Raw genomic sequence first — 26790 nt, 5'->3', positions numbered from 1 at the left:
AGTATTGCCATATTACAACTTTATATACTGTAAGTCCATCAGCAATGTTAAAATTATTTCCTAATGCAGTTGTCCTTTATATCATATACGAAAAGAGTTACAAACCAAAATATGTATATCGTTTTGTATTATCTATGCATTTACCTTTACTGGTGCTCTGCGTTTCTTCATGTATATTTGAGTCTAGTTTCCTTCCATTTCATTCTAAAGGATTCTCCTTTTATATTTTTTGTAGGGCAAGTCTGCTGGAGACAAATTATCTCAATTTTGGTTTATTTGGTTTATAAAACAGAAACTGCCATAGTTTCTTATTTTTGAAGGATAGTTTTGCTGGACATAGGATTCTTGGTTGAGTCTTTCCCCTTCTGCACTTTTAATACATCATCTCACTGCCTTCGGGCCTTCACTGCTGCTTACGAGAAGTCAGCTCGTAGTTTTGTGGAGGGTCCTTTGCTGCTTTATGTTTTTCCTTTGAAGGTATCTGTTTTTCAACAATTTGACTCTGATGTATCTAAGTGTGAATCTCTTTGAGTTTATCCTACTTGGAGTTCATTTCCTTTTTTAGATATGAAGATTAATGTTTTAATATCATGTGGGAAATATATATGAAACGAATATATATATAGGCCAGGCATGGTGGCTCATGCCTGTAATCCTAGCACTCTGGGAGGCCGAGGCGGGAGGATCGCTGGAGGTCAGGAGTTCGAGACCAGCCTGAGCAAGAGTGAGACCCCGTCTCTACTAAAAAAAATACAAAGAAATTATCGGGCCAACTAAAAAATATATATAGAAAAAATTAGCCGGGCATGGTGGCACATGCCTGTAGTCCCAGCTACTCGGGAGGCTGAGGCAGGAGGATCGACTGAGCCCAGGAGTTTGAGGTTGCTGTGAGCTAGGCTGACGCCATGGCACTCACTCTAGCCCGGGTAACAGAGCGAGACTCTGTCTCTAAAAAAACCACAAAGAATCAAGGGCAATGCCATGGTTGTTGCCCAAGCAACTGAAAGAGAGCAGCTGCCATTAACTGAAAGCCTGTAGGAGATGCAGGTTCAGGAGCAAGATTGGTTTTGGTCATTTTACGTGTACGACATCTGCTAGATGTCTCAGTGCAGATCGGTGTGACTTGTCCACAGGCAGCTGGATGTCAGCTGCAGTTGAGAGGAGATCTGGACTGGAGACAAATCCCTGGGAGCCATCAGCATCGAGATGGTTGTTACAAGAGCCGTCAGTGCCCTGCCTGTATCCTAGGAACTGCGACGCGCTCCTGCATCTCTGCCGGACGGCTGCTGGTGCCACGGCAAACCGGTAACTAACATGTGCTGAACAGCCCTCAGATGGGAGCGCTGGGACGTTGGTGTGTAGATGCCCCATGTCTTTTACCCCTCAAGTGGGTAATTGTGAGGCTGCAGTTTGCCACATTCCCCAGAGTGTCCCAGCAGGACTAAGCTCCAGTTGCCCACGGTGGCAGCTGGCTTAACAGTAAACCCTTCACTGGCCGCCTTCTCCTTCCTACACAACGCCCCCGATTTCCGACCGATTACTTTCACTTGAAGCATTATTTCAGGTTCTGCTTCTGGGAGAACCCAAACTCAGACAGTGATCTGAGAGCTGAGAATCCGGATGAGATCATGTGATGAGTGAGGGTGGAGGAGGCGGTGCGGACTCAGGACTCGGTCTGAGCACTGGGCCCTGCGACACACTCAGTTCACAGTGAGGACGAAGCAGCCAGGAAGTGGCAGCTGCGGGGGACGCAGCGTCGCACTGGGCCGGGTTGGAGCTGCAGGGCAGTCTGGGGACAGAGAGGGCCGTGCAGTCCAGGGTGACACAGCCACGGGCATGGAATTTAAGCTGCATAAGGGGAGAAGCACAGGCACGAGGGAAACTGGTAGCATCCGTGGACTGAAACCTTGGTGAAGGTCACGGTATTGCTGGGGTTGACGACCCCAGGCGTGACCTGTAAAGATGCCAGGGGGTTGTTGGAGAGTGAGATGCTTAAGACCCAGAGTCTGCAGGGTTGCAGCTACTGTCATTGACGCGACTGGGCTCTAGAGTAGGACCGTGGGGCCAGCGTCTCCTCACTGGAGGAAAGAGCACGGAGCCCAGCGGCCAGGGAGTCGCATCAGACGGTCGCTTGCTACTGGAGTCACCAATGATTATGAAATCAGTGCTGAGTGACACTGAACAGGGAGCTGAGAGTTTCAACAAGTCAGGGCAGAGTGACCAGGCTGGGGGCAAAGAAACTCCCGGGAGAAAGAGTGAACTGAAGATAGGAATGTTCTGGAATGGACACATAGTCCTGACTTTGTACCCAGCAGTTCTAAGCAGTCTGTAAACAGTAAGCCATTTGATTTTCATAACAAACCCTACAAGCTTGATACCATTTTACCCACTTCTACAGAAAAGAAACAGAAGCAAAACAGGTTAAATATTAATAACTAACTTGCTCAGGGTCCCATAGCTAGTGAGCGGTGGTGTTGGGATTAAAGCCCAGGCAGTCCGGCTCATTCTGAACCTCCACACCGTGAGGTCCCCTCATCCCGAGTGGGGGGAGAAGGGAAGTCTAATGCAGGGTGACCTAGAAGCAGCACTGAGAGGGGAGACGGGCACCTCGCCCACCTCTGAGCCCACTGACCTCTCGGGGGTGAAAGCAGCCGCTCTCACCAGGGCTGCGAGGGAAGGCACATGCTTGGGGAAACCAGATTTAAAATCAGGAAGTCTGTTTTAACTTGTAAATGATAATTTTGTTCCACTGCCTGTATATTATCTTGTACTGGCTTGTTATTTGTTGCAATGACCAACACCTTTCAGAAACATGTTGATAGAAAGTGACTGGTTTTAATATTTAGTTTTATCTTTTCCTATTAAGATGACTGTTTCATTCTGATTTGATGACAGATAACATTAAGAAAGTATTCTTTGCAAAATTATGAGTTTGCTAAAGTTAGGAGATGTTGAATTTTATCCAGTGTAGTTGCTAGGTGTCTATCAGAATTTTTTCCCCTTTGGCTTTATGGTAGTGATTTAGGAACAGATCATTTTCTGAAACATTCTCACATTTTGGGGATAAAAATACCTTGGTTATTGTGTATGACTAGAATTGATTTGGTCTTAATTTAGGAATTCCTGATCTGTAACCTGAGACTGGTCTGCTGTTTTCTCTCTTGACACTTTTGTCAGGATTATGCTAATTTAGAAACTAGGTAATTTTAGTTTATCAAAGCTAAAAGGATGACTGATGCTTAAAACCTAATTACAGACGCCTGAACCCTGCTGTGAGGAGGGCCCTTGGCGTGGACGGGAACCAGGCGGCTGGACTGGTGTCTCCGCTGCTCGGCTCTGTCACACAGGGCACAGTGAGTCTTTCAGGACCAGGTTTCACGTGAGCCACAGAACACAGAGAAGGATTTAAGTAATCTTCTCAATTCTATCAAGAATAGCATGTAACTGGCATCATTTCAGATGCATGGAAATTGATTAGATACAAAGGATAGTGTATTCATTTCCTACTGCTGCTGTGATAAATTACCTCTAACTCAGCAGCTTACACCACCACGTATTTTTGGCCAGAGTCCAAAATCATTTTCAATGAACTGAAGCCAAGGTGTCAGCAGGGCTGGTTCTGCCTGGAGGCTGAGGGGAGAATCTGTTCCGTTGCCTTTTTCAGGTTTGAGAGGCTGCCTGTTCCCCTTGGCTTACGGCCCCCTCCTCCATCGTCCAAGCGCGTCATGCTCACTGGCACCCAGCTGCACGTGCTGCTGTCCCGCAGTCCAGCCTCCGTCTCCCTTGTGCTGTGATGACACTTGTGATGACATTCAGGACTCGCCAGGATGATCTCCCTGTCATCTCAAGATCCCTAGTTTTGATCACATCTACAAAGTCCCCTTTGCCATATAAGGTAACATTCATTCACAGGTTCCAGGAATTAGGACCTGGATGTTTTTGGGGCCGCTGTTTAGCCTAGTACAGATACCTGAGGGTCTCAGGGTTTAATTCTCTTCTGAGCCTTGGGTGAGGAAGGCTGTCTGGACAGTGTGCTCATCAGATCTGCAGATGGCACAAAAGTGTGCCACATGACTGAGTCTGGACTCAGTCTGATCCTGACTGAATGACAAAACTCACACGCGTGAGTTTGTTGCATCCCGTGTGGAATGCTTGCAGAAGGATTTGAGAGATCAGCTAGCGATTCCAGGAAAGAGTGTGATTGGACTTTTACTGGAAATGGCATCTGAGGTGAAATGACAGGCCTGTTCCTCCAGGTCTGGCTGGAGCCCCTGGGAGCAGGAATGTTCTTGAACATTCCTGAAGATAGGAATGTTCTTGAACAGGCACATAGTCCTGACTTTGTACCCAGCAGTTCTAAGCAGTCTGTAAACAGTAAGTCATTTGATTTTCATAACAAACCCTACAAGCTTGGTACCATTTTACCCACTTCTACAGAAAAGAAACAGAAGCAAAACAGGATAAATATTAATAACTAACTTGCTCAGGGTCTGAGCAAGCCTGGCGTGCACAGCTGGGAGCCACCAGGGCCGACGGGGAGGCCAGGATGGTGCCCAGGATGGACACAGAGGAGAGGTAGGTACAGACTTCTTCCTAATGGGCAGCTCAGGCCTCAACTGAAGAGAGGCCTTGTTCTTGGTCAGGGCTTTCCAAACGGGGATGGGGATGTGAACAGTGGGGAATTGCCTCTCGGTTGCGAGAGCCCCGATCTGAATGACTAACTGGCAGGGCTGTGCTGGGAGGCAGGACGGTGGGTACTGAATTACATGATTTATGGTTCTTGAGACCCCCGTCAACTACTTCAAATTTTAGTTGAGGAACCCAAAGCTCAGAGAGGTCATTTGCATGGATTTATAAAGTTAAGAGCAGAGTCAAATATTAAAACCTCATCATTTCTGGTCATCTTCAGATATTAGTACTCACTGAAAACTCAGTTTTTTTGAAGCACATGCAAGGAAATAAATTCAGAGGTAACATTTAATACTGATGTATTTTTTTAATACCCAAACCATAAATTTTCAAGGCTCTGAGGATCTCTTTCTCAACAGTGCTTTTCTAAGAAGGAATTTCATGTGTATGAGGGAAGGAAGCAGAGAAGTTGAGTCCAGCTGTGCTGCTGTTGAGCCCACAGGCCTGTCGGAGGCTGCAATTCAGGGACTCAGAAACAGCAACTCAGTCCAAATTTCATGTGAAACAATTTTCATGATTTCAGAGCCTCTCAAACATTCAAAATCCTAGACACAAAGTTACTTTTAAAGACTGTATTTTCTTACTGACTCAGTTGATAGCAGAAACAAGCACTTGTCTGAGGACCTGTTTCTGTGGCATTTAAATCTTGAAAATTTTTAGTGAACATAAGATCCCAGGGAGCTAACACTGCATTTCACAATCTCTGAGCACTGATCGATGTTCTTCTTAATCCTGTAGAATTTCTCCACATACTCAGAACGTCCTAAAAGCTCCACAAAATCTTCATCATGTGTGATTACCAGAAGCTGGAAGTTACGCTGCTGTGAGCGACTTTTTATTATCCTGAAACAATATATTTAGAACATTTATTACTAAAGAGCATAATGCCCCCCCCCCTTTTTTCTTTTGAGACAGAGTCCTGCGGCATCATCATAGCTCACAGCAACCTCAAACTCCTGGGCTCAAGGGATTCTTCTGCCTCAGCCTCCCGAGTAGCTGAGACTACAGGCATGCACCACCGTGCCCAGCTAATTTATATATATATTTTTAGCTATCCATATAATTTTTATTTTTAGTGGAGACGGGGGTCTTGCTCTTGCTCAGGTGGTCTCGAACTCCTGAGCTCAAACAATCCGCGTGTCTCAGCCTCCCAGAGTGCTAGGATTATAGGCGTGAGCCACCACACCTGGCCCCTAAAGAGCATAACCCTTTCTTTTATTTGGAAAAAAACCACTGTGAACCTTGTTAGACACATGAACTTACGCTGTGACAAGGAGGCTTTTCCTGTGCCAGGGCCTCCTGCAGCAGCGGGGGAGGGGTGGGGCAGCCCCAGGCCAGCCACGTGGGAGCCCCATCCCCTTGCGAGACAGTGGGGTTACAGGGCCTCCTTCCTCACCTAGGTCTGGCTCAGGGACTGCTAAGAATACAAGAACTAGTTTCTTTTAGATCAGAAGTTCTTACTAAAGCAGGTAGAAATGTTTTATGGAGTTTTCCTTAATACCTAAACTGCTCAGGGTTAGGAGTCTAACATTCCTTTGCCTGAATTCTGTTAAAATTTTCTTCAGGAGAAAACTGGTAAGAGCAATAGAGACCGACTACAGCTAAGGGGAATAACGCTGCCTTCTTAAGAGCTGGGTCTACTGAGAATTCTGCCACCACCAGTCACTAGATGTATCACTACTGTGACACTCGGGGCCTGAGTGGGTGTACTGGGAGCATTCTTGCTCATTATTTACATGCTGAGGTAACCAGCTATGAGACTGAGACCTGAAAGACTTTTTCTCTATCCCTTGCCTAGAGCTGGATGCACGACAGAGATGGCTGGAGCCAGGAGTGCCCGAAGCACCTCCTCCTCCCTCAGAGAAGGTGCCTTCCCTGTCAGCACAGTCCTTCAGCAAGGCCTGGCTCACCCGGAGTCTGCACCCACCACGGGGGACGTGGTAAGGAGGTGTGTGCACTGTTACCCTCCCTGGATCCTAATCACTCACGTGCTTTCTGAGTGAGAGCTCTGTCCCTCCTCACAGTGTCTGACACATGCGAAAAGCCGGGGAGACAGCACTGAACTCAGCCCCGCCGACGCCTGTGCACGGCATGTGGTTCCTCTGATGGTTTACAGGAAAACCAGACCCAGCCAGGAACCCTCACGGTGACTGTCCCTGTGAACACACTGGGGAGATGCAAGTGTGTCCGGGGCTGCTGGTCCCCACCTGGCTCCTTTTCAAGGGCTCTGAAAGGTAAAGCCTAGGGCCTGGCGCCAGCCGGCTTCTCCGAGGACACAGCTAGAGAGCCTATCACCAAACTAGCAGAACCTGTCCTCAAGCCTGAGACACTTACTCAACCAGAGCGTGTGCAAGAGATTCGATGTTTTCTCGGTCAAGGTTGGTTGTGGGTTCATCCAAGGCAAGGATGCCACAGTTGAGGCAGAAGGTCTCAGCCAGGGCCAGGCGAATGATGAGTGAGGCCAATACCTGGAGAAAAGCCCCTCGGTGAGACGCACAGCACAGCCCACCTTCTCAGCCCACTGCAGGCAGGTGAGCAGACCTGGCCTGAGCTCTTGAGAAGAGAAAGGTGGGGACATGTCACAGGATCACATGTTTGGTAAATCCCTGCTCTTTGGGAGAGCCTGGTGCTATGACCAAACCCTCAAGCCCGGCCAGAAGCTGAGCCACTGGGTGCGTTTTCCCAGCTCACCATTTCCAATGAAATAAAAAGCCCAAAACCACACTGATTCCCCACACACACAAATTCACATCAGCTGTAAAAAACTTGAAATCAACACATATTACCATTTATCTGACTAAAGGTATAAGGTTAACGACCTTAATTGTTGACCTGGCTATTTTATTTTCCTGATAATGAGATTTGTTAAAAGACTGACACATTTTCCAGAGCCTTACATCGACCTTTTCTCTCTTAGAGTCATCTGTAAATCTCCAAGTGTGGGTGTATAATTTTAAGGGGGTGGGGGGGGAGAAAAAAATCATGGGTCAAAGAATCGGGAGTACAGACGTGTGGTTTTAAGCTTACCTGTGGGAGATCAAGTCCCTGGAACTCTCGGGCACTTTCATAGTTACTAGAAACCTAATACTAAAACCCTCAGACACAACTGAAGCCATTTGAGGGGACGAGGAACATAGAATTAAGAGTGTAGGACTATTCTGGGAAGTAGAAACTCCGTATGAGCTGTAAATCCCTCTCCCTGAGTTTGCGAGTGGGAGGCATCAAGGAGTGAGCTGTTGATTTCAGAATCGTCCACACCTTCTCTCTGATGCCCAGGGCAGGCCAGCAGAATGTAGAAGCCCAAGCTACAGCCTGGCCCTTTGAGGGACATGCACTTCCTTCCTGTCTCTGCATCCCCGCTGCTGTCGGCCCCACCCCGCCCACTCGCAGGCGGCCTTCTAGGGCCTCAGCAGATGCCGGGGTGAGGCAGGGTGGAGGCCCACCTCCACCAAACCATTTATTTGTCCTACACCAAGGAAGCAATTATTGCTAATTAATTTTCATAAATTAGATTAGCTATAGGAAATCTACTTTTGCTCAGAAAGTATTTTTAATCCAAAGAGACCATGTTTCAATCTTTATATTTTCTCATTTCTAACTCCCATGAAAAATCACCAAAGTAGGGATACTGATTATACATGACAAGTTTGTCACTTTTGTAGACTAAGATTTAGATAGTAATCTGCAGAGCCTTAAAATTGGTATCAGCTGTTTTGAGCTGACAACATGCACATACAGGCATTTTGTGTGTTTAAGCAAAAATTGGAAACTATGAAAACAGATGATGTGGGTGTCCATTTTTAAGATTTTACAATGTTATTAAGAAAACCAGGGCTCCATAGGTGCTATCAAATGTAATAATCATCTGCTTTAGTCTGCAACGAGAAAGCTCTAGACTCTGCGTTCCCTTTGGCACAGACCTGTGCACTTGCTCCTCACAGATGCGGGGCCCACTTCCTGACTTTAACACTTGATTCCTCTCTCTGACTTGGCTCCATGCTTCACACCCAAGGCAGGTGTTGCCCCACAGCCTCACCGGGACCAGCTGGCCTGACCTGGCCGCTGAGTCCTTGTGAGAGGGTGGTGACGGGGACAGAGGCGCTGGGGGTGTCGAGGCCACTGGTTGCGGCAGACCCTTCCTGCAGCTGGGCTACAGGCCAGAGACCAGGCTAGGGTGGTGGTGGGGACTCTGCCCTCTGAGAGGGCTACTTTCTCAGTGAGATTCTCCTGGCGCAAGCTAGGCTTTGGCCTGCTAATGTTCTCACGTCACTCATTCTGAAACATATCCCTCCACCCCCATTTTTGACTTCTCTGAAATCAGAACGCATTTTTTCATTCCTCGTGGCACATAAAATAGTGGTGTGTTTTGTAACTGATGATACAGTGACCTTATTCTGATAAGGAGCACCATGAAACAACAAAGGGTCTTCAGCTCCTTATTCTGCATTTAGCCTGTGCTGTGAGAATGCTCCAGGCCCTCCTCTTTTGCAGGAAAGGGTGGTCAGCAGGAGAGTGGAATGGCAGTAGCTGAGCCTAATTCACTTTCCACGGCAACAGGACGCTTCCCACCCTTCAAGGGTGAGGAAAGCGACGGGAGAAGGGGCAGCCGTGGTGCCTCCACCGCACCCCTTGTCCTCTCCTCCAATTGTGTGTGAGTCACCCCCAGGCTCGAGGTACTTGCCTTCTGCCCCGCGCTGCACCGTCCTCGCATGTCCAAGGCTGTGTCTCCCTTCAGCATCACCACGCGGTAGTTATAATTCCTCCTTTTATCAGAAGCTGATACATTTTCATCGGCATCAGACCGAATTTCTATGTATTCAATATCTGACACAGAAAGAGTACATTTCAGAGGAACCTACACTCTGCACCCTTTTGTCATTTGCAAACACTGTCGAGTCAGCCTAGACACTACATGTGAGGCTGACACCACCAGGGGGACAATGGCGGGTTTGGAACCTGTCTCTCTGGCTGGGAAGATTCAGGAGCCCGCTGGTCTGGCCAGAAGCAACCCAGACGCCCCAACCCTGTCTTGGTTCCTCTATTAAGAGTTTCCTAAAAATGGTTTTCTTCTTACCACATTTCGGTTTATCCCTATCTGCACTTCAACAGAACCCGTTAAGTCATCAGCTAAACATAACGTCTACTGCAGCCAAATATGTAAGTCCTGTCAGGCTCTGGAATAGGAAATTTTATATTGTCTTCTTGCTACAAGATGTTGTCAAGATAAGAATTCTTAGAAATCTCAAAGATGTTCAGAAAGGGGTCCAGAGAGGTAATACTGGCAATGACGACAGGGATTTGGAAAGGGCGTTTGGGATACACCAGGTTAATTACCTTGTCCGCGATAGGTGCTTCGCCAAAGGTCACGAATAATTTTATTGATTTCTTCCATTTTCATACTGTGAAATTTCATTATTGCTCTGGAAGAGAAAACCATTGGTACTTTACATATATGTGAAACATACATATATTAAAATATACAACATATAAATAACATAATATCATAAAATAATGTCCCCAAATTGTCAATGATAAAAGTAGAATACAGTAAAAGCTGTAAAAAAATAAGCGGGACCAAAACGCTGCTGCGTAGCCAGTACTGAAACTGACAAGTGTGTTTTCTGTGCCCAGGGCCTTACCCTTCTCCATTTTCACTATGATACAAAAAATACCCATTTAAGTAAATACTTAAAAGCTGTGAGAACTTCAGAAAATGTAATTTTTTAGTAGACTTTTTCCTTAGCCCATGATAACTTACTAGAGGGGCTGCCTCGTCCGCTGCTCCTCACTGGTCACGGAGACTCGCGGAGTGGACGAGGGGGAGTTGGAGGGCAGGAGGGGCCCTCAGTCTATAGGGAGTAAGTGAATCTCTGGGATTGCCGCTGTGCCCCTTTTCTGTTGCTATTATGGTTTTACCAAAAGCCAGTCTCTCATGCTGCTTTTATTCCCAGATATGTGAGATTTTTTACCAGCCATAAGCTTGGGTTCAGAGAGGGTGATTAGGAGGCTTAAGCTGAGCTGCAGTTTCATTTTGCCTTCCTGGTCACAGATTCCAAGTATGTGCATTAACTTCCATTTGGGCCTGGCACGCCCCTGCCCACAACTCTCTTTTACAGTAGCATTTTCTAAACACTAAAAAGAAGAAATGTTTGTAAAAACAAAAGTAGCCTATCAAAATCTAACATTTTTCTACTACAGTCACCTTTCACCATAAAGTTCTTTCTTAGGTTCATTGGAAGCGAGTTTATGAACTAATAAATGTTGCACCAGAGATAAAAAGGCAACATCACTGCCATCACCAAACAAAGGATGTGAGGTGACTTAACTTCCATTTGCAAGCCTCTTATCTGATATGTACAAAAAAAGAAACTGAACGTAATGCGACTGCCTCTGTAGAATCATTTCATGATCTTCTGGTTCACCAGCAAAAGAGAAAGAAATGACTCAACATAAATACATTTTAAATATCAGATGAATGATTGTGAAGTAGCGAAGACTGGAAAAAACCATATTCTGCTAGTTGATGAGAATGCAACAAGTCTCCATTTTCCACTTTATACTTTTAAAGTATAAGCCCAACATTTTATGCTCCTTTCAAAAAGAGACAAGAACATCTAAGTATTTCATTTAAAAAACCCGAAAAAACAAAAAACCAAACCTCACAGAATGTTCTTGGGCCAATCATGTAAAGACTGCTATTCCATAGCTTTATATATTATGATCCTGATTTTTCAATGACTTTTTAGAAAAGCTATCTTTCCACTTAAGTTAAAAACCTCAATCAGTAACATAAACAAGCATTCCCACTGTGGAGAACAAGCTCCAGGTAGGACAGGGCTGTCCAAGGCGTGTGCACAGTCTCTGTCTCGGTTCCCTCGTATGAGAGGGGGCACATCCTGGCCCGTGGGAAGGTCTGCTGAGATGAGACACAACTACGCTAAATAATCTCATTTAATCCTCATGACAATACTGGGAGTTAGATTTTGTTATCTCCATTTACCATTAACAAAACAGATTTGATGAAATTAGTAATGATCAAGATCAGAGAAAAGTGGCTAGGATATTAACTTGAATGTGACTGTTAAAACTGAAAGGCAGTCAAGCCACCAGACTCGGATGTTACCAAATCTTCAAGGTACACCTAGCTCCCAAGTACAGGAGTATTACATAGCAAGGAGAAACAAAAAGATAAAAAGAAGTACACGCTATTTTGATTATGAATATAAACATTCTAGGTAAAAAACAAATTTAGTAAGAATATATCAAACCAAATAGTATTTATCCCAAGAAAGTAAGAATAGCAAAAGAGGAAGAAAAAAAAAAAAATCAAGATAATTTATTGCATTCATAAATCAAAAGAAAAAAATTATCTCAACAGACATCACAAAAGCATTTAATAAAAAATAATACTGAATTTTGATAAAAATCTTCAGTAAGTGAAAAAGATAATTTTTTTTCTTTTGAGACAGGGTCTTGCTCTGTTGCCTGGGCTAGAGTGTAACGGTGTGATCATTACTCACTGTTACCTTGAACTCCCGGGCACAAGCGATCCTTCTGCCTCAACCTCCCCAGTATCATGTGCCACTATACCTGGATAATTTTTAAAATTGTTTTGTAGAGACAAGTTCTCGCTGTGTTGACCATGCTGGTATCAAACTCCTGGCCTCAAGCAATCCTGCTGCCTTGGCCTTTTAAAAGTCCTGGCATTGCAGGTGTGAGCCACTGTGCCTGGCCTAGAAATTTTCTTAATCAGACAAAAATGGCTCTCTCAGACAACCACAGCGTCGAATTTAATTTAAAATATGTAAAGCTAAGAACAAAAGAAAGATGCCTCCTATTATGGTTACTCTAAAATAATGTCCTGGAAATTCCTAATTCAGTAGGGCAATAAAAAAAAAAAAAAAGAGAAAGAAAAATTTGTCATTGATTTTGTACAAAAATATAATTGTACACTTAGAAAATCTAAGAAAATCAGCTGAAAAATTGAGACTAATAAGGGGGTCAGAAATAAATATATAAAAATAGTTTTATTATCTAATAGCCAATCCCAGTAAGAAAGACAGTAGAAGAAAGGATCCTATTCACACAAGTGGCAGTAAAAATTATAAAATGTCTAAGAAGAAATCTAACAAAAAGGTACAGGATCTAGAGGAAAAAGCTACCAAACTTTATAATAGGAGAAAAAGAAATGATTAAATAGACACATTCTAAAAGGTCCAAAATGGTAGATTCACTATACTAAGATGTCCATTCTCCCCAAATAATCCATAAATCCAAATAAAAATCCCAACAGGATTTAAAAACATTTTTTAACGGAACCCACAAGCTGATTCTAAAGTTCATATAGAAGAGGTAATGCAAAATAATAAAATCATGGTACTGGGAAAAATAAATAAAAGAAAATTGGTATAAGAGGAAAATCCAGAAATAAATGTAAATACATATAGAACTTTAATTTATAATCATGGCATTTCAAATAAATTGGAAAAGTTTCAACAGAGTTGGAAAGGAGAAAAAAGTAAAATGGTATCGCTATCCTTTATCAAACTCCAAAATAAAATCTAAATGAATGAAAGGATTAAAAGTTAAAGTAAAATAAAACTATCAGAAGAAAACAGTTTTATAATTGTAAAATTGGGAAGGCCTTTCTAATTAAGGCACAGAATGCAGAAGCCATAAATAAAATGAAGATTTGCCTACTTAGAAATTGAGTCACAAATGATACTATAAAGAAAGTTAAAGGAAGAGTGATGAACTATGAATAGGGACTTGCAATGTACGTGAAAGGATTACTATCTAGACTCTATAAAAAAGTGATGTAAATCAAGAAAAAGACAACCTAGGAGAAAAATTGGCAAAAAGATATGAATAAGCAATTCTCAGTGAAGAGCTACAAATAGCCAACATATGAAAAGACACTGAACCTCACTGGTAAACGGAAATGGCAAAGTGAGAGCATTTTTGTGCAACTGATGGGCAGAACTTAAAATGGTCAGTAACTAAATGCAGACATGGAAATGGGTTGTTTCATATGCTATCAGTGGAAACATAATTTTATAAATGTTTTTGGAAGGCAACGTGGCACTAACAAGTTAAAAATGTACACAACCTCTGACACCTAGTAACTCGATTTCTAAGAGGCTATCTTCCGGATGTATCTGCATTAGTGTGCAAAGACATGTGGAAGCATTTGAAAGCTTCCTAACATATTCATCAGTAGTTAAATAAAGGAGGTAACATCCATTTTATAGAACATTATGGAGCCATTAAAAATAATGAGGTGCTTGCATATAGGAACGTAAAAAGATTTGCATCAAGTGAAAAAAAAAAAAAAAAAAAAACAACCAGAAAAACACCTACCTGTGATACCATTCACATAAAAATAAAGCTGCATTTATGTCCATTACGTGTAATGGCATTGTGAGGGAAATTAAAATACATCGTCAATGTAATAATTCTTAAGTGCTGAATAAGGAACTAAACCTAAGTCTACCTTGAAGTTTGTTCTGTGATTTGCATAGTCATGGAATATGGTGAAGCCCAAATATCTGTAATAAAAGGCTGAATGTGATTAGTTATATAAGTGTTACAAAATATTATGGAGTACAAAGGAAACAAAAATCACATCTGTTTGGGAAGGGCTTCATCAAGGTAACATTCCAGGGAGGAGAAATAGCACAGGAAAATATAAGTGTCTTAAAGGAATAAAATGGTTCCACTTGGTTAGAACATAGTATAATAAAAGAAGAAATGGGAGTTGGGCGCAGAGGCTCACGCCTGTAATCCAAGCACTTTTGTGGGAGGCTGAAGTGGGAGGATCGCTTGAGGCCAGGAGTTCAAGACCGGCCTGAGCAACATAGCAAGACTTGTCTCTACAAAAAAGAAAAATTAGCCAGGCATAGTGGCACCCACCTGTAGTCCCAGCTACTGGGGAGAGGTTGAGGCACAAGGATCGCTGAAGCCCAGGAGTTTGAGGTTGCAATAAGCTATGATGATGCCATTGCACTCTACCTGGACAACAGAGCAAGACCCTATCTCAAAAAAAAAAAAAAAAAGGCAATGAAATGGGAAGGCCAGATATGGAAATATTTCCTAAAACCAGAAGGGAAGAGACCACTATCTTTAGGAAGATTAACCTGGCGGAAGTATAATAGAGGTGGGGGGATGCGGAGTGGATGGGACAGTGACAGGTAAGTGGGGAAGCCACAACACTCACAGGTTGAGAGTTACCTGGGCTGGGGCCATGGAAGGAAACAGCACTGTGCAGGAACCCTGTGGCAGCTGCTGACTGACATATAGTGGCCCAATTAACATACCTTTAGCACTTGGACTTCAGAAGTATTTAACATTAAATGCCTTCAAGAATGACCCTGAAGGTCCATGACCTCCCACTGAGGGAAAGATTTAAAATTTCATGGGCTGGAAACTGTCGTGAGCAAGTGATCATCTCATTGGCGCCTCAGCCCCACCAGCTGCCTGGAGTGTACGTGTCTCTCAGCTGAAAGTGTTTACTGACTCATGCAAGGTGGTGTGCCTTTTTTGTGAAAAAATGGTTCCTAAAAGAAAGTCAGAAGCTCTAAGAAAATAATGGTTTATAAATTGCTTTTATCTTATATTTAAATACTCATTACGAGTCTGAAAGTTTTCCTTAAAAATTTCAGTGACAATCTGTTGTATTTTATGAGGACAAATGATGGCTTTAGTGGCATTTGTTTTTCTGGTGATCCATGGAAGTCTTAGGATGTGATCCTTAGTGAAACTTATTTCCTGCCTGAAGGGAGGCATCATAAGGCCGGAATGACACCAGACATGTGCCAGTGAAACTATTCTGTCTGATACTACAGTGGTAGACACATGTCATTAAACATTTGTGAAAACCCATAGAATGTACAACACCAAGAGTGAACTCCAATGCAAACTATGGGCTTTGGGGTGATGATTATGCCCGTGAAGGTTCATTTATTTTTCACACGTGTACTACTCTGCTAAAGGATGCTGACGGAGGGGGAGGCTGTGCATGTGTGGGGGCAAACGGTATATGGGAACCCCACGTATTTTCTACTCAATTTTACCACGAACCTAAAACTGCTCTAAAAATTAAACTGGGAAAAAAAAAAAAAAAAAAAAAGCCATGTGCCAGTGCAGTGCGTGGCGCTGCTTCTATCCATGTTCCTTCCTCTGCCTTCCTCACCTGGACACGTCCTCTAAACGCCAGGCTGACTGAACTGTCCTTCAGCACCTCCTCGCACCACAGCTTCTACCCAGCCATTAGATGACTTTCCTTTTGGTTCAAAGCAATCCAACTGCCTCCCGCACTTGGGCCTTTAATAAAAAGCTTCTGTAAGCCTCTGACTTACCTTCTTCCTGAGCACACACAGGTTCCAGCTTGATGCCACAAACGTGATAGCACCAGAACAGGAGTGCAGGATTCTTGCTGCTCTGAGGGCCATTTTTCTAACCTTTTCAGTCCTTAGTCACTAGCACAGAACTGAATGCCTACAACAGTCATCAGAGAGCGGGCCGAAGGCTGTAGTCCCCAACCCCCTGGCTGCAGACCGGTACCAGTCCATGACCTGTTAGGAGCCAGGCTGAGGAGCTCCACCGCCCTGCCCCCACCATCCGCAGAAAAAGAAAAATTAAAGGGCAGGGGGTGGGGGGTGAAGGTGGGGGGTGGCCGCACAGCAGCAGATGAGCAGTGGGAGAGGGAGCAAAGCTTCCTCTATATTCACAGCCGCTGCCCATCGCTGCCTCCCACCCCACCCTGACCCCATGGAAAAATTGTCTTCCATGAATCCGGTCCCTAATGCCAACAAGGTTGAGGACAAATGATCTAAGGGGTTGGAAAAATAACACCTAAATAAAGCAAAACCTCACCTTCTGGGAGAAGACCTTTCCAGCTCTTGCTTTTTTCCTCCTGTTTAAACCATCTCCAAGACTCAAGCTACTGAGGACGATTAGCTACCACTGCGTAAAATTTGAACTGATTCTCGAAATTAGAAAGAAGTGCACATAAAATGACAAATCTTGAACCGGTTTCCCCCATAGTCTCAAGCTATTTCGTTGAATAAAACATCAGCTGGAAGGGCCAAATACATATGTGCTTCCCTACTCCCCCATCCTGTGTGTTTTTTTTTTTTAAATAATACTTCCTAGTTCAGAAGTATGATAAAAACTATTCAAGTTAATGAAAACTAAGTTGGAAAAATGCAGTAAAGATAATATTAATACACACAAAAGACACCTGCTAACACTACAGTATCCCCACCCTTACATTAAGTTGTACTAAACTTCGAGATACACAGATTGCTGAACAACTGGCTGTGACCATTGCTGTCCATCATCACATGGCTACTCTTCCCCGCTGCCCTGGTGTAATACCACTGTGGGAACTTCCTGTCTCCCTTCCTTACGTCTGGGTTAGCAGAAGCCCTTTTGCGTAAGGAAAATTGTGTATTCCACTGAGTATCATTTTTCAAAGTAACAATGACTTTTAGTATGTAGCAAACCTCAAAATACCTAATTTGCCAAACTTACGTTGTACATTTAAAAGTGACCTCTTTTTCTAGATAAGACCCTTAAAACTATTAAACAAATTTCCTAAAATCCTTAAACATATTAAACTAATTTTCTTTAGCTAGACTCCCTAACATCAGCTTTTAAAATTCAGGCAATGGTTCAACCCCTACAGCAAGATAAACCTTTGGTTAAAGAAACCTGCAGTAGATGTAACGAGCCACTGGCTGTATTTTGGTTTTGTTATCTACCGTCTTGACGATACGGAAACTACTGATGTGAACTGTGCTGTGTCCGTGGTCAGGACGAGGACGCTGGCTGAAGAGGAGCCCTGCATGAAGCCCTCATCCAAAGTGCCCCTTGAATGCAGGGACCCCGCTCTGAACAGCCTCGCAGCAAGCTGGCTGCCTCAACCTGTTTCCACTGAGTCTCAGAAGCAGCATGACCTAATATGTAACATTTCACGTCTGGGAAAAAATGAGAGTAGAACATTTTGGGCATAGGATAGAACATTATACCTTGAGTGACATATTCCAAAATAATTTAATTTAAATTGATGTATTCTACCAGTATGGGGTAATATATTCTAAATGATGGATGTTTTCCCCCTTTTTCATCTGGTATGTCTCTGACCACTGCCAATGCTCTTACTTAGTGATGTTTGAGATGATTACTAATAACAGATGGTAATCAGCTTTTCTTGAAAATACACTGTTAATTTCCTGTGTTACCTTAAATAGACAGCTGAATGTAACAATTACACTGACTGCATGCTTTATTCTAAGAGGTGAAACAGTGAGGGAAATTTTGGACCTTACTTTGTTCTGGGTGAGAAGGCAAATTAAGGGCTCACAGTATACACCTTGAAAAGGCTACTGTTTGCAAGTATCAGCCCACAGAGACCCAATTTTGGGGAAATTTGTACCACTTCTTTTCTTCTCATTAAGAAGAATCCATCTGATTACCAGGTAACAGAACTCAGTAAACAGCCTGGCTTTGTTCCTTACTCGAGTCTAAATTGCTGGAAAGCACCCCTGCCCCTCCCCACCCCCACCCAGCCCTGGCTGGCTCCATCAGGCCTCCACTAGGTCCCTACCCCGCTCAGTGTGACGCCTCTGTGACTGAGGCACTTTCTCTGCTGAAATGCTCTTCCTTCCTTACTCAAGGCCCAGGCCCAATAAAGACTATGGAGCCAAGGCCCCCCCATCAGACCGCCACCAGTTTGGAAGAGGGACAGGGGCAATAATACTGTTTTCCCAGAGCCCGCCAAGAGAGGGACAAGGCAGCGATCACTGAATGAACATGTTCCTTACTGTGGGAGTTTCTCCTGTTCCTGTCGTCACTGGCTCCCAGGCTACGCAGGGGGGCTGGGAGGCTCCTCGTGTGGTTTTCGGTTAACACGTATGAAACCCCAGGTCTGCAGATCGAGCACTATAAGAGGAAGAGCCGACCTTGCAGCAGAATACTCGCAACTAAAATTTAAAACAAAACCAACCTACCTGCCTAACTTGGGCCCTTGGTCCCTTCTAGCTCTGACCCCATTTTTTGTTCCCCTTCACAGCAGAAGTTTTTGTAAGAATTGTCTACACCCGCTGTCTCCATTTCTTACCACCTATTCTCTCCTCACCCAACTTCAAGCAGGCGTCAGTGCCAAGTGTGCCACTAATTGCTCCTCAAAGTCATTAAAAACTTCTATTTTGTCAAATTCAAGGGTCACTTCTTAGTCCTCATTTTATTTGACCTCCCAATAGCATAAGATTTTTGAAATATTTTCTTCACTTCATTTTCAAGATACCACATCTTTTACATTTCTCACCCCATCAGCTGCCAGTTTACTGGATTTGTGAATGGGGTGAGTGCTGGGGGCCTTCCCTTCTCTGTCTACAGTCATCCCATACATAATCTCATCGCATGGTTTTAAATGCCACGTATACGCTGATGACTCCCAAATGTGTACTTCTCCCCTGAACGCTAGACTCTAGATTATACATCCAGCTGCCTGGCTGACATCTCTACTTACAAGTCTACAGGGACTTCAAACTTAAAGTGCCCCAAACAGAACTATCGATGTTCCCTCCCCAGTCCTGCCTCCTGCCCATTTCAAGGAACGGAAACTTCTTCCCTCAATATTCTGTTGCTCAAGTCAAAATATGTACGAGTAATCTTTGATTCCTTCTTTCCTTTTCCTCCCTACACTCAATTCAGAAGCAAGGCCTGTCAACTTTATCTCCAGGACAAATCCCAAGTCATCGGCTTCTCTCCATTTCCACTGCTACCACCCTAGGCCACTTCACCCCCAGCTCCTGGGTGACTACAACAGTCTCCTCACTGATTCCTTGCCGCCTCTCCTGCCCTTTACAGGCCATTCTCCACACAGCAGCCAGTGCAATTTCTCCAAACTGTAACTCAGATTATATTACTTCCCCACTTCAAAACCTCCACTGACTGCCCACTGCAGTTAGAATAGAAGCAAACTGTTGACCAAGGCTACAGGGCATGACATACTCTGGGAGCCATCTATCTGTGTTCCAGCCACGCATGCCTTCCGCCTGTTCCCCGAACACCTGTTCATGCTGGCCTTGGGGCTGCTGCGTGAACTCTCTCCCCAGCCAAGTGCCTGCACCCCTGGTTTTTGCGTATCTTGCTCCCTTTCACCAATCAGACGTCAGCTTACATGTCACATGCTCAGGAAAAGTCTTGCCTTCAGGTATTCACACTTAATTTTCACTGTAGTAGCTACCATTACTTGCTATTTTCTTACTTTTTTTTTTTTTTTTTTGAGACAGAGTCTCACTCTGTTGCCTGGGCTAGAATGAGTGCTGTGGCATCAGCCTAGCTCACAGCAACCTCAAACTCCTGGGCTCAAGTGATCCTCTTGCTTTAGCCTCCCGAGTAGCTGGGACTACAGGCATGCACCACCATGCCTGGCTAATTTTTTTAATATATATTTTTAGCTGTCCATATAATTTCTTTCTATTTTTTTAGTAGAGACGGGGTCTTGCTCTTGCTCAGGCTGGTCTCGAACTCCTGAGCTCAATCTGCCCGCCTTGGCCTCCCAGAGTGCTAGGATTACAGGTGTGAGCCACCGCGCCTGGCCTATTTTCTTACTTTTAATTTATTTCTAAATTTTCTGTTTCTTCATCCTTGTATGCTTACTATCTAGAACAGTATCAAGCACATAAGCACTCAAATCTTCACTGAACAAAATCCTAACATATCTGACAATATATATTATGTACACACACACATATATGACCTTTAAAAACCTTTAGTTTTTTAAAGGTTAAAAAAAGGGCCACTATAGTAGCAGCATGTCACAGTGGGAAAAGAAAGGCCTTTTGGTTCTGAGATCTATAATCATTTTATCTCTACCGTTTAACTGGGTAATCGTGGGCAGGCTGCTTAATCTCTAATAGAAATACTTGCCGTTTACAGCAGTGGTCCCCAGTCTTTGGCACCAGGGACCAGTTTCATGGAAGACAATTTTTCCACAGAAGGGGGGGTGGGGAGGAAGAGCAGGGGCAGGGGCAGGGGAGGCAGTACCTGCCATGCAGCCTGGTTTCTAAGTTTCATGGAAGACGGGTTTTCCACAGACAGGGCAAGGGGAAGAGGCAGAGCTCGGTGGCTGGTTCCTAACAGGTGCAGACCAGCGGCGGCCGGCAGCCTGGGGCTTGGGGACCACAGCTTTCCAGGGTTAGATGCAAGAATTACATTAGATTATGGCCACCTCATAGTAAGTATTCAATTAACATTAGTGTCTCCTCTGCACAGCCCCAAGCTTGGGAAATTTAATCTCTAAATTTAAATGAGAACAACAGAAGCCTATATTTTCTTAATAAAGTTAGTTCCTTAGTGCTATTAAAAAATAGCAAGGTTAAGAACTTACACTGAAGAAGAGAAATGACAAAGTTGAACTAAATCACTTGGGTTTTCCTTATAACTGGACTCTATATTGGATACAAATATGGGTTTTTTAAAATTCCATTTTATAGATGAGGAAACTGAAGCTCGGGGTATTTAAATAATTCGCTAAATATTATCAGTTAAGATTTAAATTGGGCAGTTTCCAAAGACCATAATTTTAACTACATATTATGGATTTCTGAGGCCTTTTTAAAAAGGTAAAATGTATCAACTTTTACACAAAGTCCAATGTCCTGCTTTGTAATACCTATTTTTATTTTTTCATCACAACCAACTTATCTTATTCCATATTGTAGGCTTTTGTTGATAAAAATCTGTTTTGATTCAGGTCTCTTCAAATAAACCTGTAACGAATGTCCTTGTCTCCAAATACAAGGATATATACAAAGATACACTTACTTTTTTTTTTTTTTTTTTTCAAGACAGGGTCTTGCTCTGTTGCCCTGGCTAAAGTGTAGTGAGGTCGTCATAGCACACAGCAACCTCAAGCTCCTGGGCTCAAGCAATCCTCTTGCCTCAGTCTTCCAAGTAGCTGGGACTACAGACGTGTACTACCACGCCCAGCTAATTTTTTGATTTTTTATAGAGATGGGGTCTTGATCTTTCTCTGGCTGTCTCGCCTCTACCGATCTTCTTGCCTCAGCCTCCCAAAGTGCTAGAATTATAGGGATGAGCCACCATCCTTTTAAATTCTCTGGGTTTTGATTTGTTGCTTTTTCTATTTTCTTGGGATAAAAATTAAGGAAGCTAAGCATTTAATATTTTCAGTCCCCATATAAAATGCATATAAAGTTAAAAGTTTGTATCTAAATTCTGATTTAGCTATGTCCCACAAATTTTTGATAGTTACTATTTTGTCATTTATTTTCCTCAAGTATTTTCTTTTCTTTTTTTTTTTTTGAGACAGAGTGTCACTTTGTTGCCCTGGCTAGAGTGAGTGCCGTGGCATCAGCCTAGCTCACAGCAACTTCAAACTCCTGGGCTCAAGTGATCCTCCTGCCTCAGCCTCCCGAGTAGCTAGGACTACAGGCATGCGCTACCATGCCTGGCTAATTTTTTCTATATATATTTTAGTTGGCCAGATAATTTCTTTCTATTTTTAGTAGAGACGGGGTCTCGCTCTTGCTCAGGCTGGTCTTGAACTCCTGACCTCGAGCGATCCACCCGCCTCGGCCTCCCAGAGTGCTAGGATTACAGGCATGAGCCACCGCGCCCGGCCTCCCCAAGTATTTTCTTAATTTCCTTTATAGTTTCCTCTTTAACCCAGAGAGTTAGTAATATGTCATTTAGTTTATTTAGAATTTTAAGCTAGTCTTTTGTTATTAATGTTAATTTTATTTCATTATGGCCAAAGAATATTGTCTATTATGATACTGAGCATTTGGAATTTATTATAATCATATATGGTCTATTTTCATAAATGTTTCATGTTTTCTCTAAAAAATAGTGGATATCATTTGTTTCATAACTTAAGTTAGTGTGTGTGTGTGTGTGTGTGTGTGTATGTGTATATATACACACATATTTTTCCAGTCTATGGTATATATGAAATATCACATTTAAAAAGAAAAACCAGGGGAAAAGATGACTTAAATATGCTAGTTGATATTGCAATGGGAACAAAATCCCCTATTTAGTACTTACTGGTCAAGGGTCTTATAATAAATGTCCAGATCCTTGTTCACAAGCTCTGTTGTTCTCATAACAATCATCATTTCTCTATACTTTTCCTCAGCATCACGAAATTGAGGTTCTCGAAGTTCTCTCTTAAAATGAATAATTTCTTCCTCATAACCTTTCTGTCGCCCTAATGCCAAACTGAGATTTCTTTTTATATTTTCTATGTTCTCTTCCAACTTCTCATGTTCACTGTAAAAGGGAAAAATGACAAATGAGGACCATTTTTTAACTTTTAGCAACTGAAGTGGAAAAATCATACATCTCTTTAGATAGGTGTCATTCTCTGCAGCAATCAGTATATGAGAACAGAGTCTCTTCTTGCTTTTTATTTAAGGCTTCAGTACTAAAGAAAATTCTCCTCCTTCTGAATCTCTGCAGCACATAGGTTTTTGAACAGCTAATTTTTATGGGCTAAATAGGAAAACTTCACAACATGTGAGCACTGAGAAAGTACCTGATTTTTAGACACTGACTAAGCTTTGCACAATTATCAACCCTGAGAAGTTATTGGATAAGAGGCTTCATATTTTGCTTATAATATGTCAAAGACACAATACAATTTTATCCAAATTAAATTATTAATTTTCTGCAGTAAAACTTACTAAAAATTTTGACTCCTCTATGAAAACAAAATTTCTATTCCACAAATATAAAAACCATAATACTGACCAAAAAGAACTACAATACCTAAACTTTTCTGGTACTTTGGCAGAGTACACCAATTTCAACGTATGCTCTAAAATTTTTCATTTATTTAACCATCACTTATTAACCACCCTCTTTATATGCAAACCCTGCTCTCAAGTTTACGGACATCCTTGCAGAGTTGGTCTGATATTTCTGTTGTGTCCTGGCTGACGAAAGGTTTGAAAAAAGATCAGTTGTACTTAGTAATCTGAATTAATGTAAAAAGCATTGTTATGTACCTATCACAGAAGGAATTTTAAAAATATCTGGTTTGGTCCTTAGTAGCAAAGAATAAATTATTTCATTGAAAAGCTTCTTCTAAAAGCTTTACTTTTCCAGCCTGTCACAGAATGCACTAACACTGCACAGTGTTAAAGAACTGAGGATTGGGAGCTAAGGTAGTAGGGTCACATCTCCGGCTTTCATCGTCATTCCCTCCGGAATTTCTCTGTGCCTCAGCACCCTGATGCATGAAAATGAAGAGGCTGAAGATGACGAGCTTTTCCAGTTACAAAGTCTGGTCTCCTTGATACATGAGAGAGATTTTAAATAGCTAAACCAAAAGTGCTCACAATAACACAGGATTAACCATTTGTTAGGTTTTACCAATTAACTTAAAACTTCACCTTACTACGTCCTTTAGAAAAACCTAAGCATTCTTTGATTCAGATTTCTGTGTAAATTCAAGATGACAAATGAAAAATCTACAAGGAAGAGTTCAATGAATGAGAAGCCTAGATTTTACCAGCTGCAGTGATTCAAAATCTAAGTGTTTGGCTAGTACAACCTTTTATGCCAGACTAGTCCCTTAGCATCAACCAGGTTCTTACAAAATTCCTAACCCCAAGGCCGACAGGGCAGAACAAAATCTCTTCTGCTGTACGAGAAAGGCAGCACTACAGTAAATACCGGTAAGACCAGATAAAGGAAGCATCGGGTTCATTTAAAAAAAAAAGTGCTCTGGTGGGCACGTAATTACAACTGGGAGAATCTAGGATGCGTTTCCACTGACAGATCATGCTGGCAGTGACTCCACTGGCAACAGGACACACTGCACAGGCTCCGACCCGGGCAGGGTCTGTGACCACTATTCTGTGCAGCGGGCAAGCAACACGTCTGGGGACTTCGCATGTTTAATACTGAAGAACTACTGCCCATCACCATGGTGATTATCAATTCTACATCACTTCTTCAGTAATTCAACTCTTAAGGCCATGAAATATATTTCTATCAAAACCTTGTTCATCTTCCTATAAGTCTCAAGGGATGCTAGACTGAGGCTTAAATTCTTTTTAAAAACAGGTATTTAATATTCTTCACATTTCAATAATAAAAACTTTTAGTTAAACTAAAGACTATTTTTTAAAACATACTTTTTCATTTGTAAAACCTGCATTTGACCCATTTCCTTCAAATGTTGTTTCCTTTCTTCTTCAACTTCTTTTAGTTCCTCATTTCTTTTTCTTAAAGTAAGGTTATCCTGTAGCCACCTTTCCTGTATCTAAATGTAAATATTAAATCAGTTAACAAAAACAACCAAGTTACTACATGAGATCCATAACAGGCAACTGCTGATAGGCAGTGCTAACTGTGCCTCATTCAGAATCATATCAAGTTCAACAAAGGAGAACAAGCCACTGAGAAATCCCCAGGTCTGGACGAACCTGAACGCTCCCCACCCCCATTCACAGTCACAAGTGTGACATCTCTTGTGGAGTAGCTTTTGCTGCTCTTTACTGACCACGATCTAGAAAACAGGTCTCACGCCTGATGGGGAGTCCCGTAATAAATGATTGGAGCATATACCTTAGTATACTTATTTACTTATAAAGTATTAAAATACCTAGTAAAAATGCTATTAAATAGTATTCATTATAAAACATACAAAATAGAAATTTAAGATGAAATAAAAAATATGACTAGACATTTTAATATTTAATACTGACACCATCTTGCATAGGAACCCCATAATGGAGCCTACTGATCTAAAAGATCACAAGAGGTTAATACTATCAAAGTCTCCCCCAAATTTTTCTTCCATTTGTCTCCTAACAGGTATCAAGACTGTTAGATACCGTATGTCAGATACAACCTCTACCTTCGGGTTGACAATGATCACAAAAGGCAGTAAAAAGTGCCACAAAAGTAGTATTTATCTATGAACTTCTTCATACTTTCTTGGCTACTGAACTGAAATATTAAAAAATTAGCTGTTTTTGTTGAGTGGCTTTGTCCTTGAAAAGAGACCCCATCACTTAGCAGTACCATAATTATTTCAGTGGTTTTCCTGGTGACTATCATGGACTGTGTTGTCAAGAGACAAACATTAGAAAACAATTTATAAGTTGACTTTTTGGAATTTAGAAAAAAACCTTATTCTGCAGAAACAATGGTGGTCTGGCCCACAAAAGCCTGTATGTAGAAAACGTATCTGTCCCAAGTTCAGAGTCAGGACTTCCCAAAGATGGAGCTGGAACCCTCATGCAATAGCCCTTGCAGCCAAGATAAACTTGGCAGTGTGGAAAGTGGGCAGAGGGCAGATCTCTGGCAATATCTTGCCGCCAACAGTAAAGGCCAGGGGGTAGTTGGGAGTGAGAAGGGAAGTCAAGAACTTCTCTCACATGCTTAATGTTCACATCCAATCTTGCCCATGTATGAATCACTATTTTTAGAGTTGGTTTTTTTTAATAGTCAGAAAGTAAGGCTACTTTCATTTTCCCTGGAAGTAATAACATAAATGTACAGTCAGCCCTCCACATCCACAGGGCCACAACCACAGATTCAACCAACTATGGATTGAAAATATTTGGGGGAAAAAAATAATGAAATAATGCAAATTTTAAAAATACAGTATAAAATCTACATAGCATTATGTTGTATTAGGTATCATAAGTAATCTAGAGATGATTTAAAGCATATGAGAGGATATGGGTATGTTATACGCAAATATTATATATGCTATTTTATATAAGGGACTTGTGCATCCCAGATTTTGGTATCTGTGGGGGTCCTGGAGCTAATCCCTTCAGATACCAAGGGAGGACTGTATTTATCTAGTAAAGGCATTATTATAAGCAGTTAAAGGTGACTAAAATGACATGATTGTAAGTGTCCTTTATTGCTAAGACGATCTAACATACCAGTGTTGCTGCTATGACTCTCCAAAGTTTTTCCATAGGGGACTGTGCTTGTACTTTTTCCTCATTAGGAACACGGGAATGTGTCATTGCTTGCTTTCATCTGATACTAGGTAACACCTGAATCTGCTTTCATGAATACATGAAAGGACTCTATCAC

General features: G+C 42.4%; 1 protein-coding gene across 3 annotated transcripts in view; it reads right to left on the bottom strand.

The window, feature by feature from the left end:
- Positions 1-4981: 4981 nt before the first annotated feature.
- The window catches only part of RAD50 (RAD50 double strand break repair protein), a 72166-nt gene continuing 50357 nt past the window's right edge, over positions 4982-26790 (bottom strand). For 2 of the 3 annotated variants that reach the window (XM_045550743.1, XM_045550744.1), the window contains 6 exons: positions 24867-24994; positions 22771-22995; positions 10024-10109; positions 9371-9513; positions 7024-7157; positions 4982-5532 (listed from right to left, as the gene is read on the bottom strand). In XM_045550743.1, coding sequence (XP_045406699.1) covers positions 5346-5532; positions 7024-7157; positions 9371-9513; positions 10024-10109; positions 22771-22995; positions 24867-24994 — 903 coding nt within the window. In that variant the 3' untranslated portion in view covers positions 4982-5345. Of the gene's footprint in view, positions 5533-7023; positions 7158-9370; positions 9514-10023; positions 10110-18302; positions 18634-22770; positions 22996-24866; positions 24995-26790 lie in introns of those variants that run through there. The other variant, XM_045550745.1, reaches the window with a different exon arrangement.

Source organism: Lemur catta, chromosome 5 (genome assembly GCF_020740605.2).
Source record: "Lemur catta isolate mLemCat1 chromosome 5, mLemCat1.pri, whole genome shotgun sequence".
NCBI lineage: Eukaryota > Metazoa > Chordata > Mammalia > Primates > Lemuridae > Lemur > Lemur catta.
Note: the sequence above shows the minus strand (reverse complement) of the source record. Positions and strands in the feature narration are given on the sequence as shown.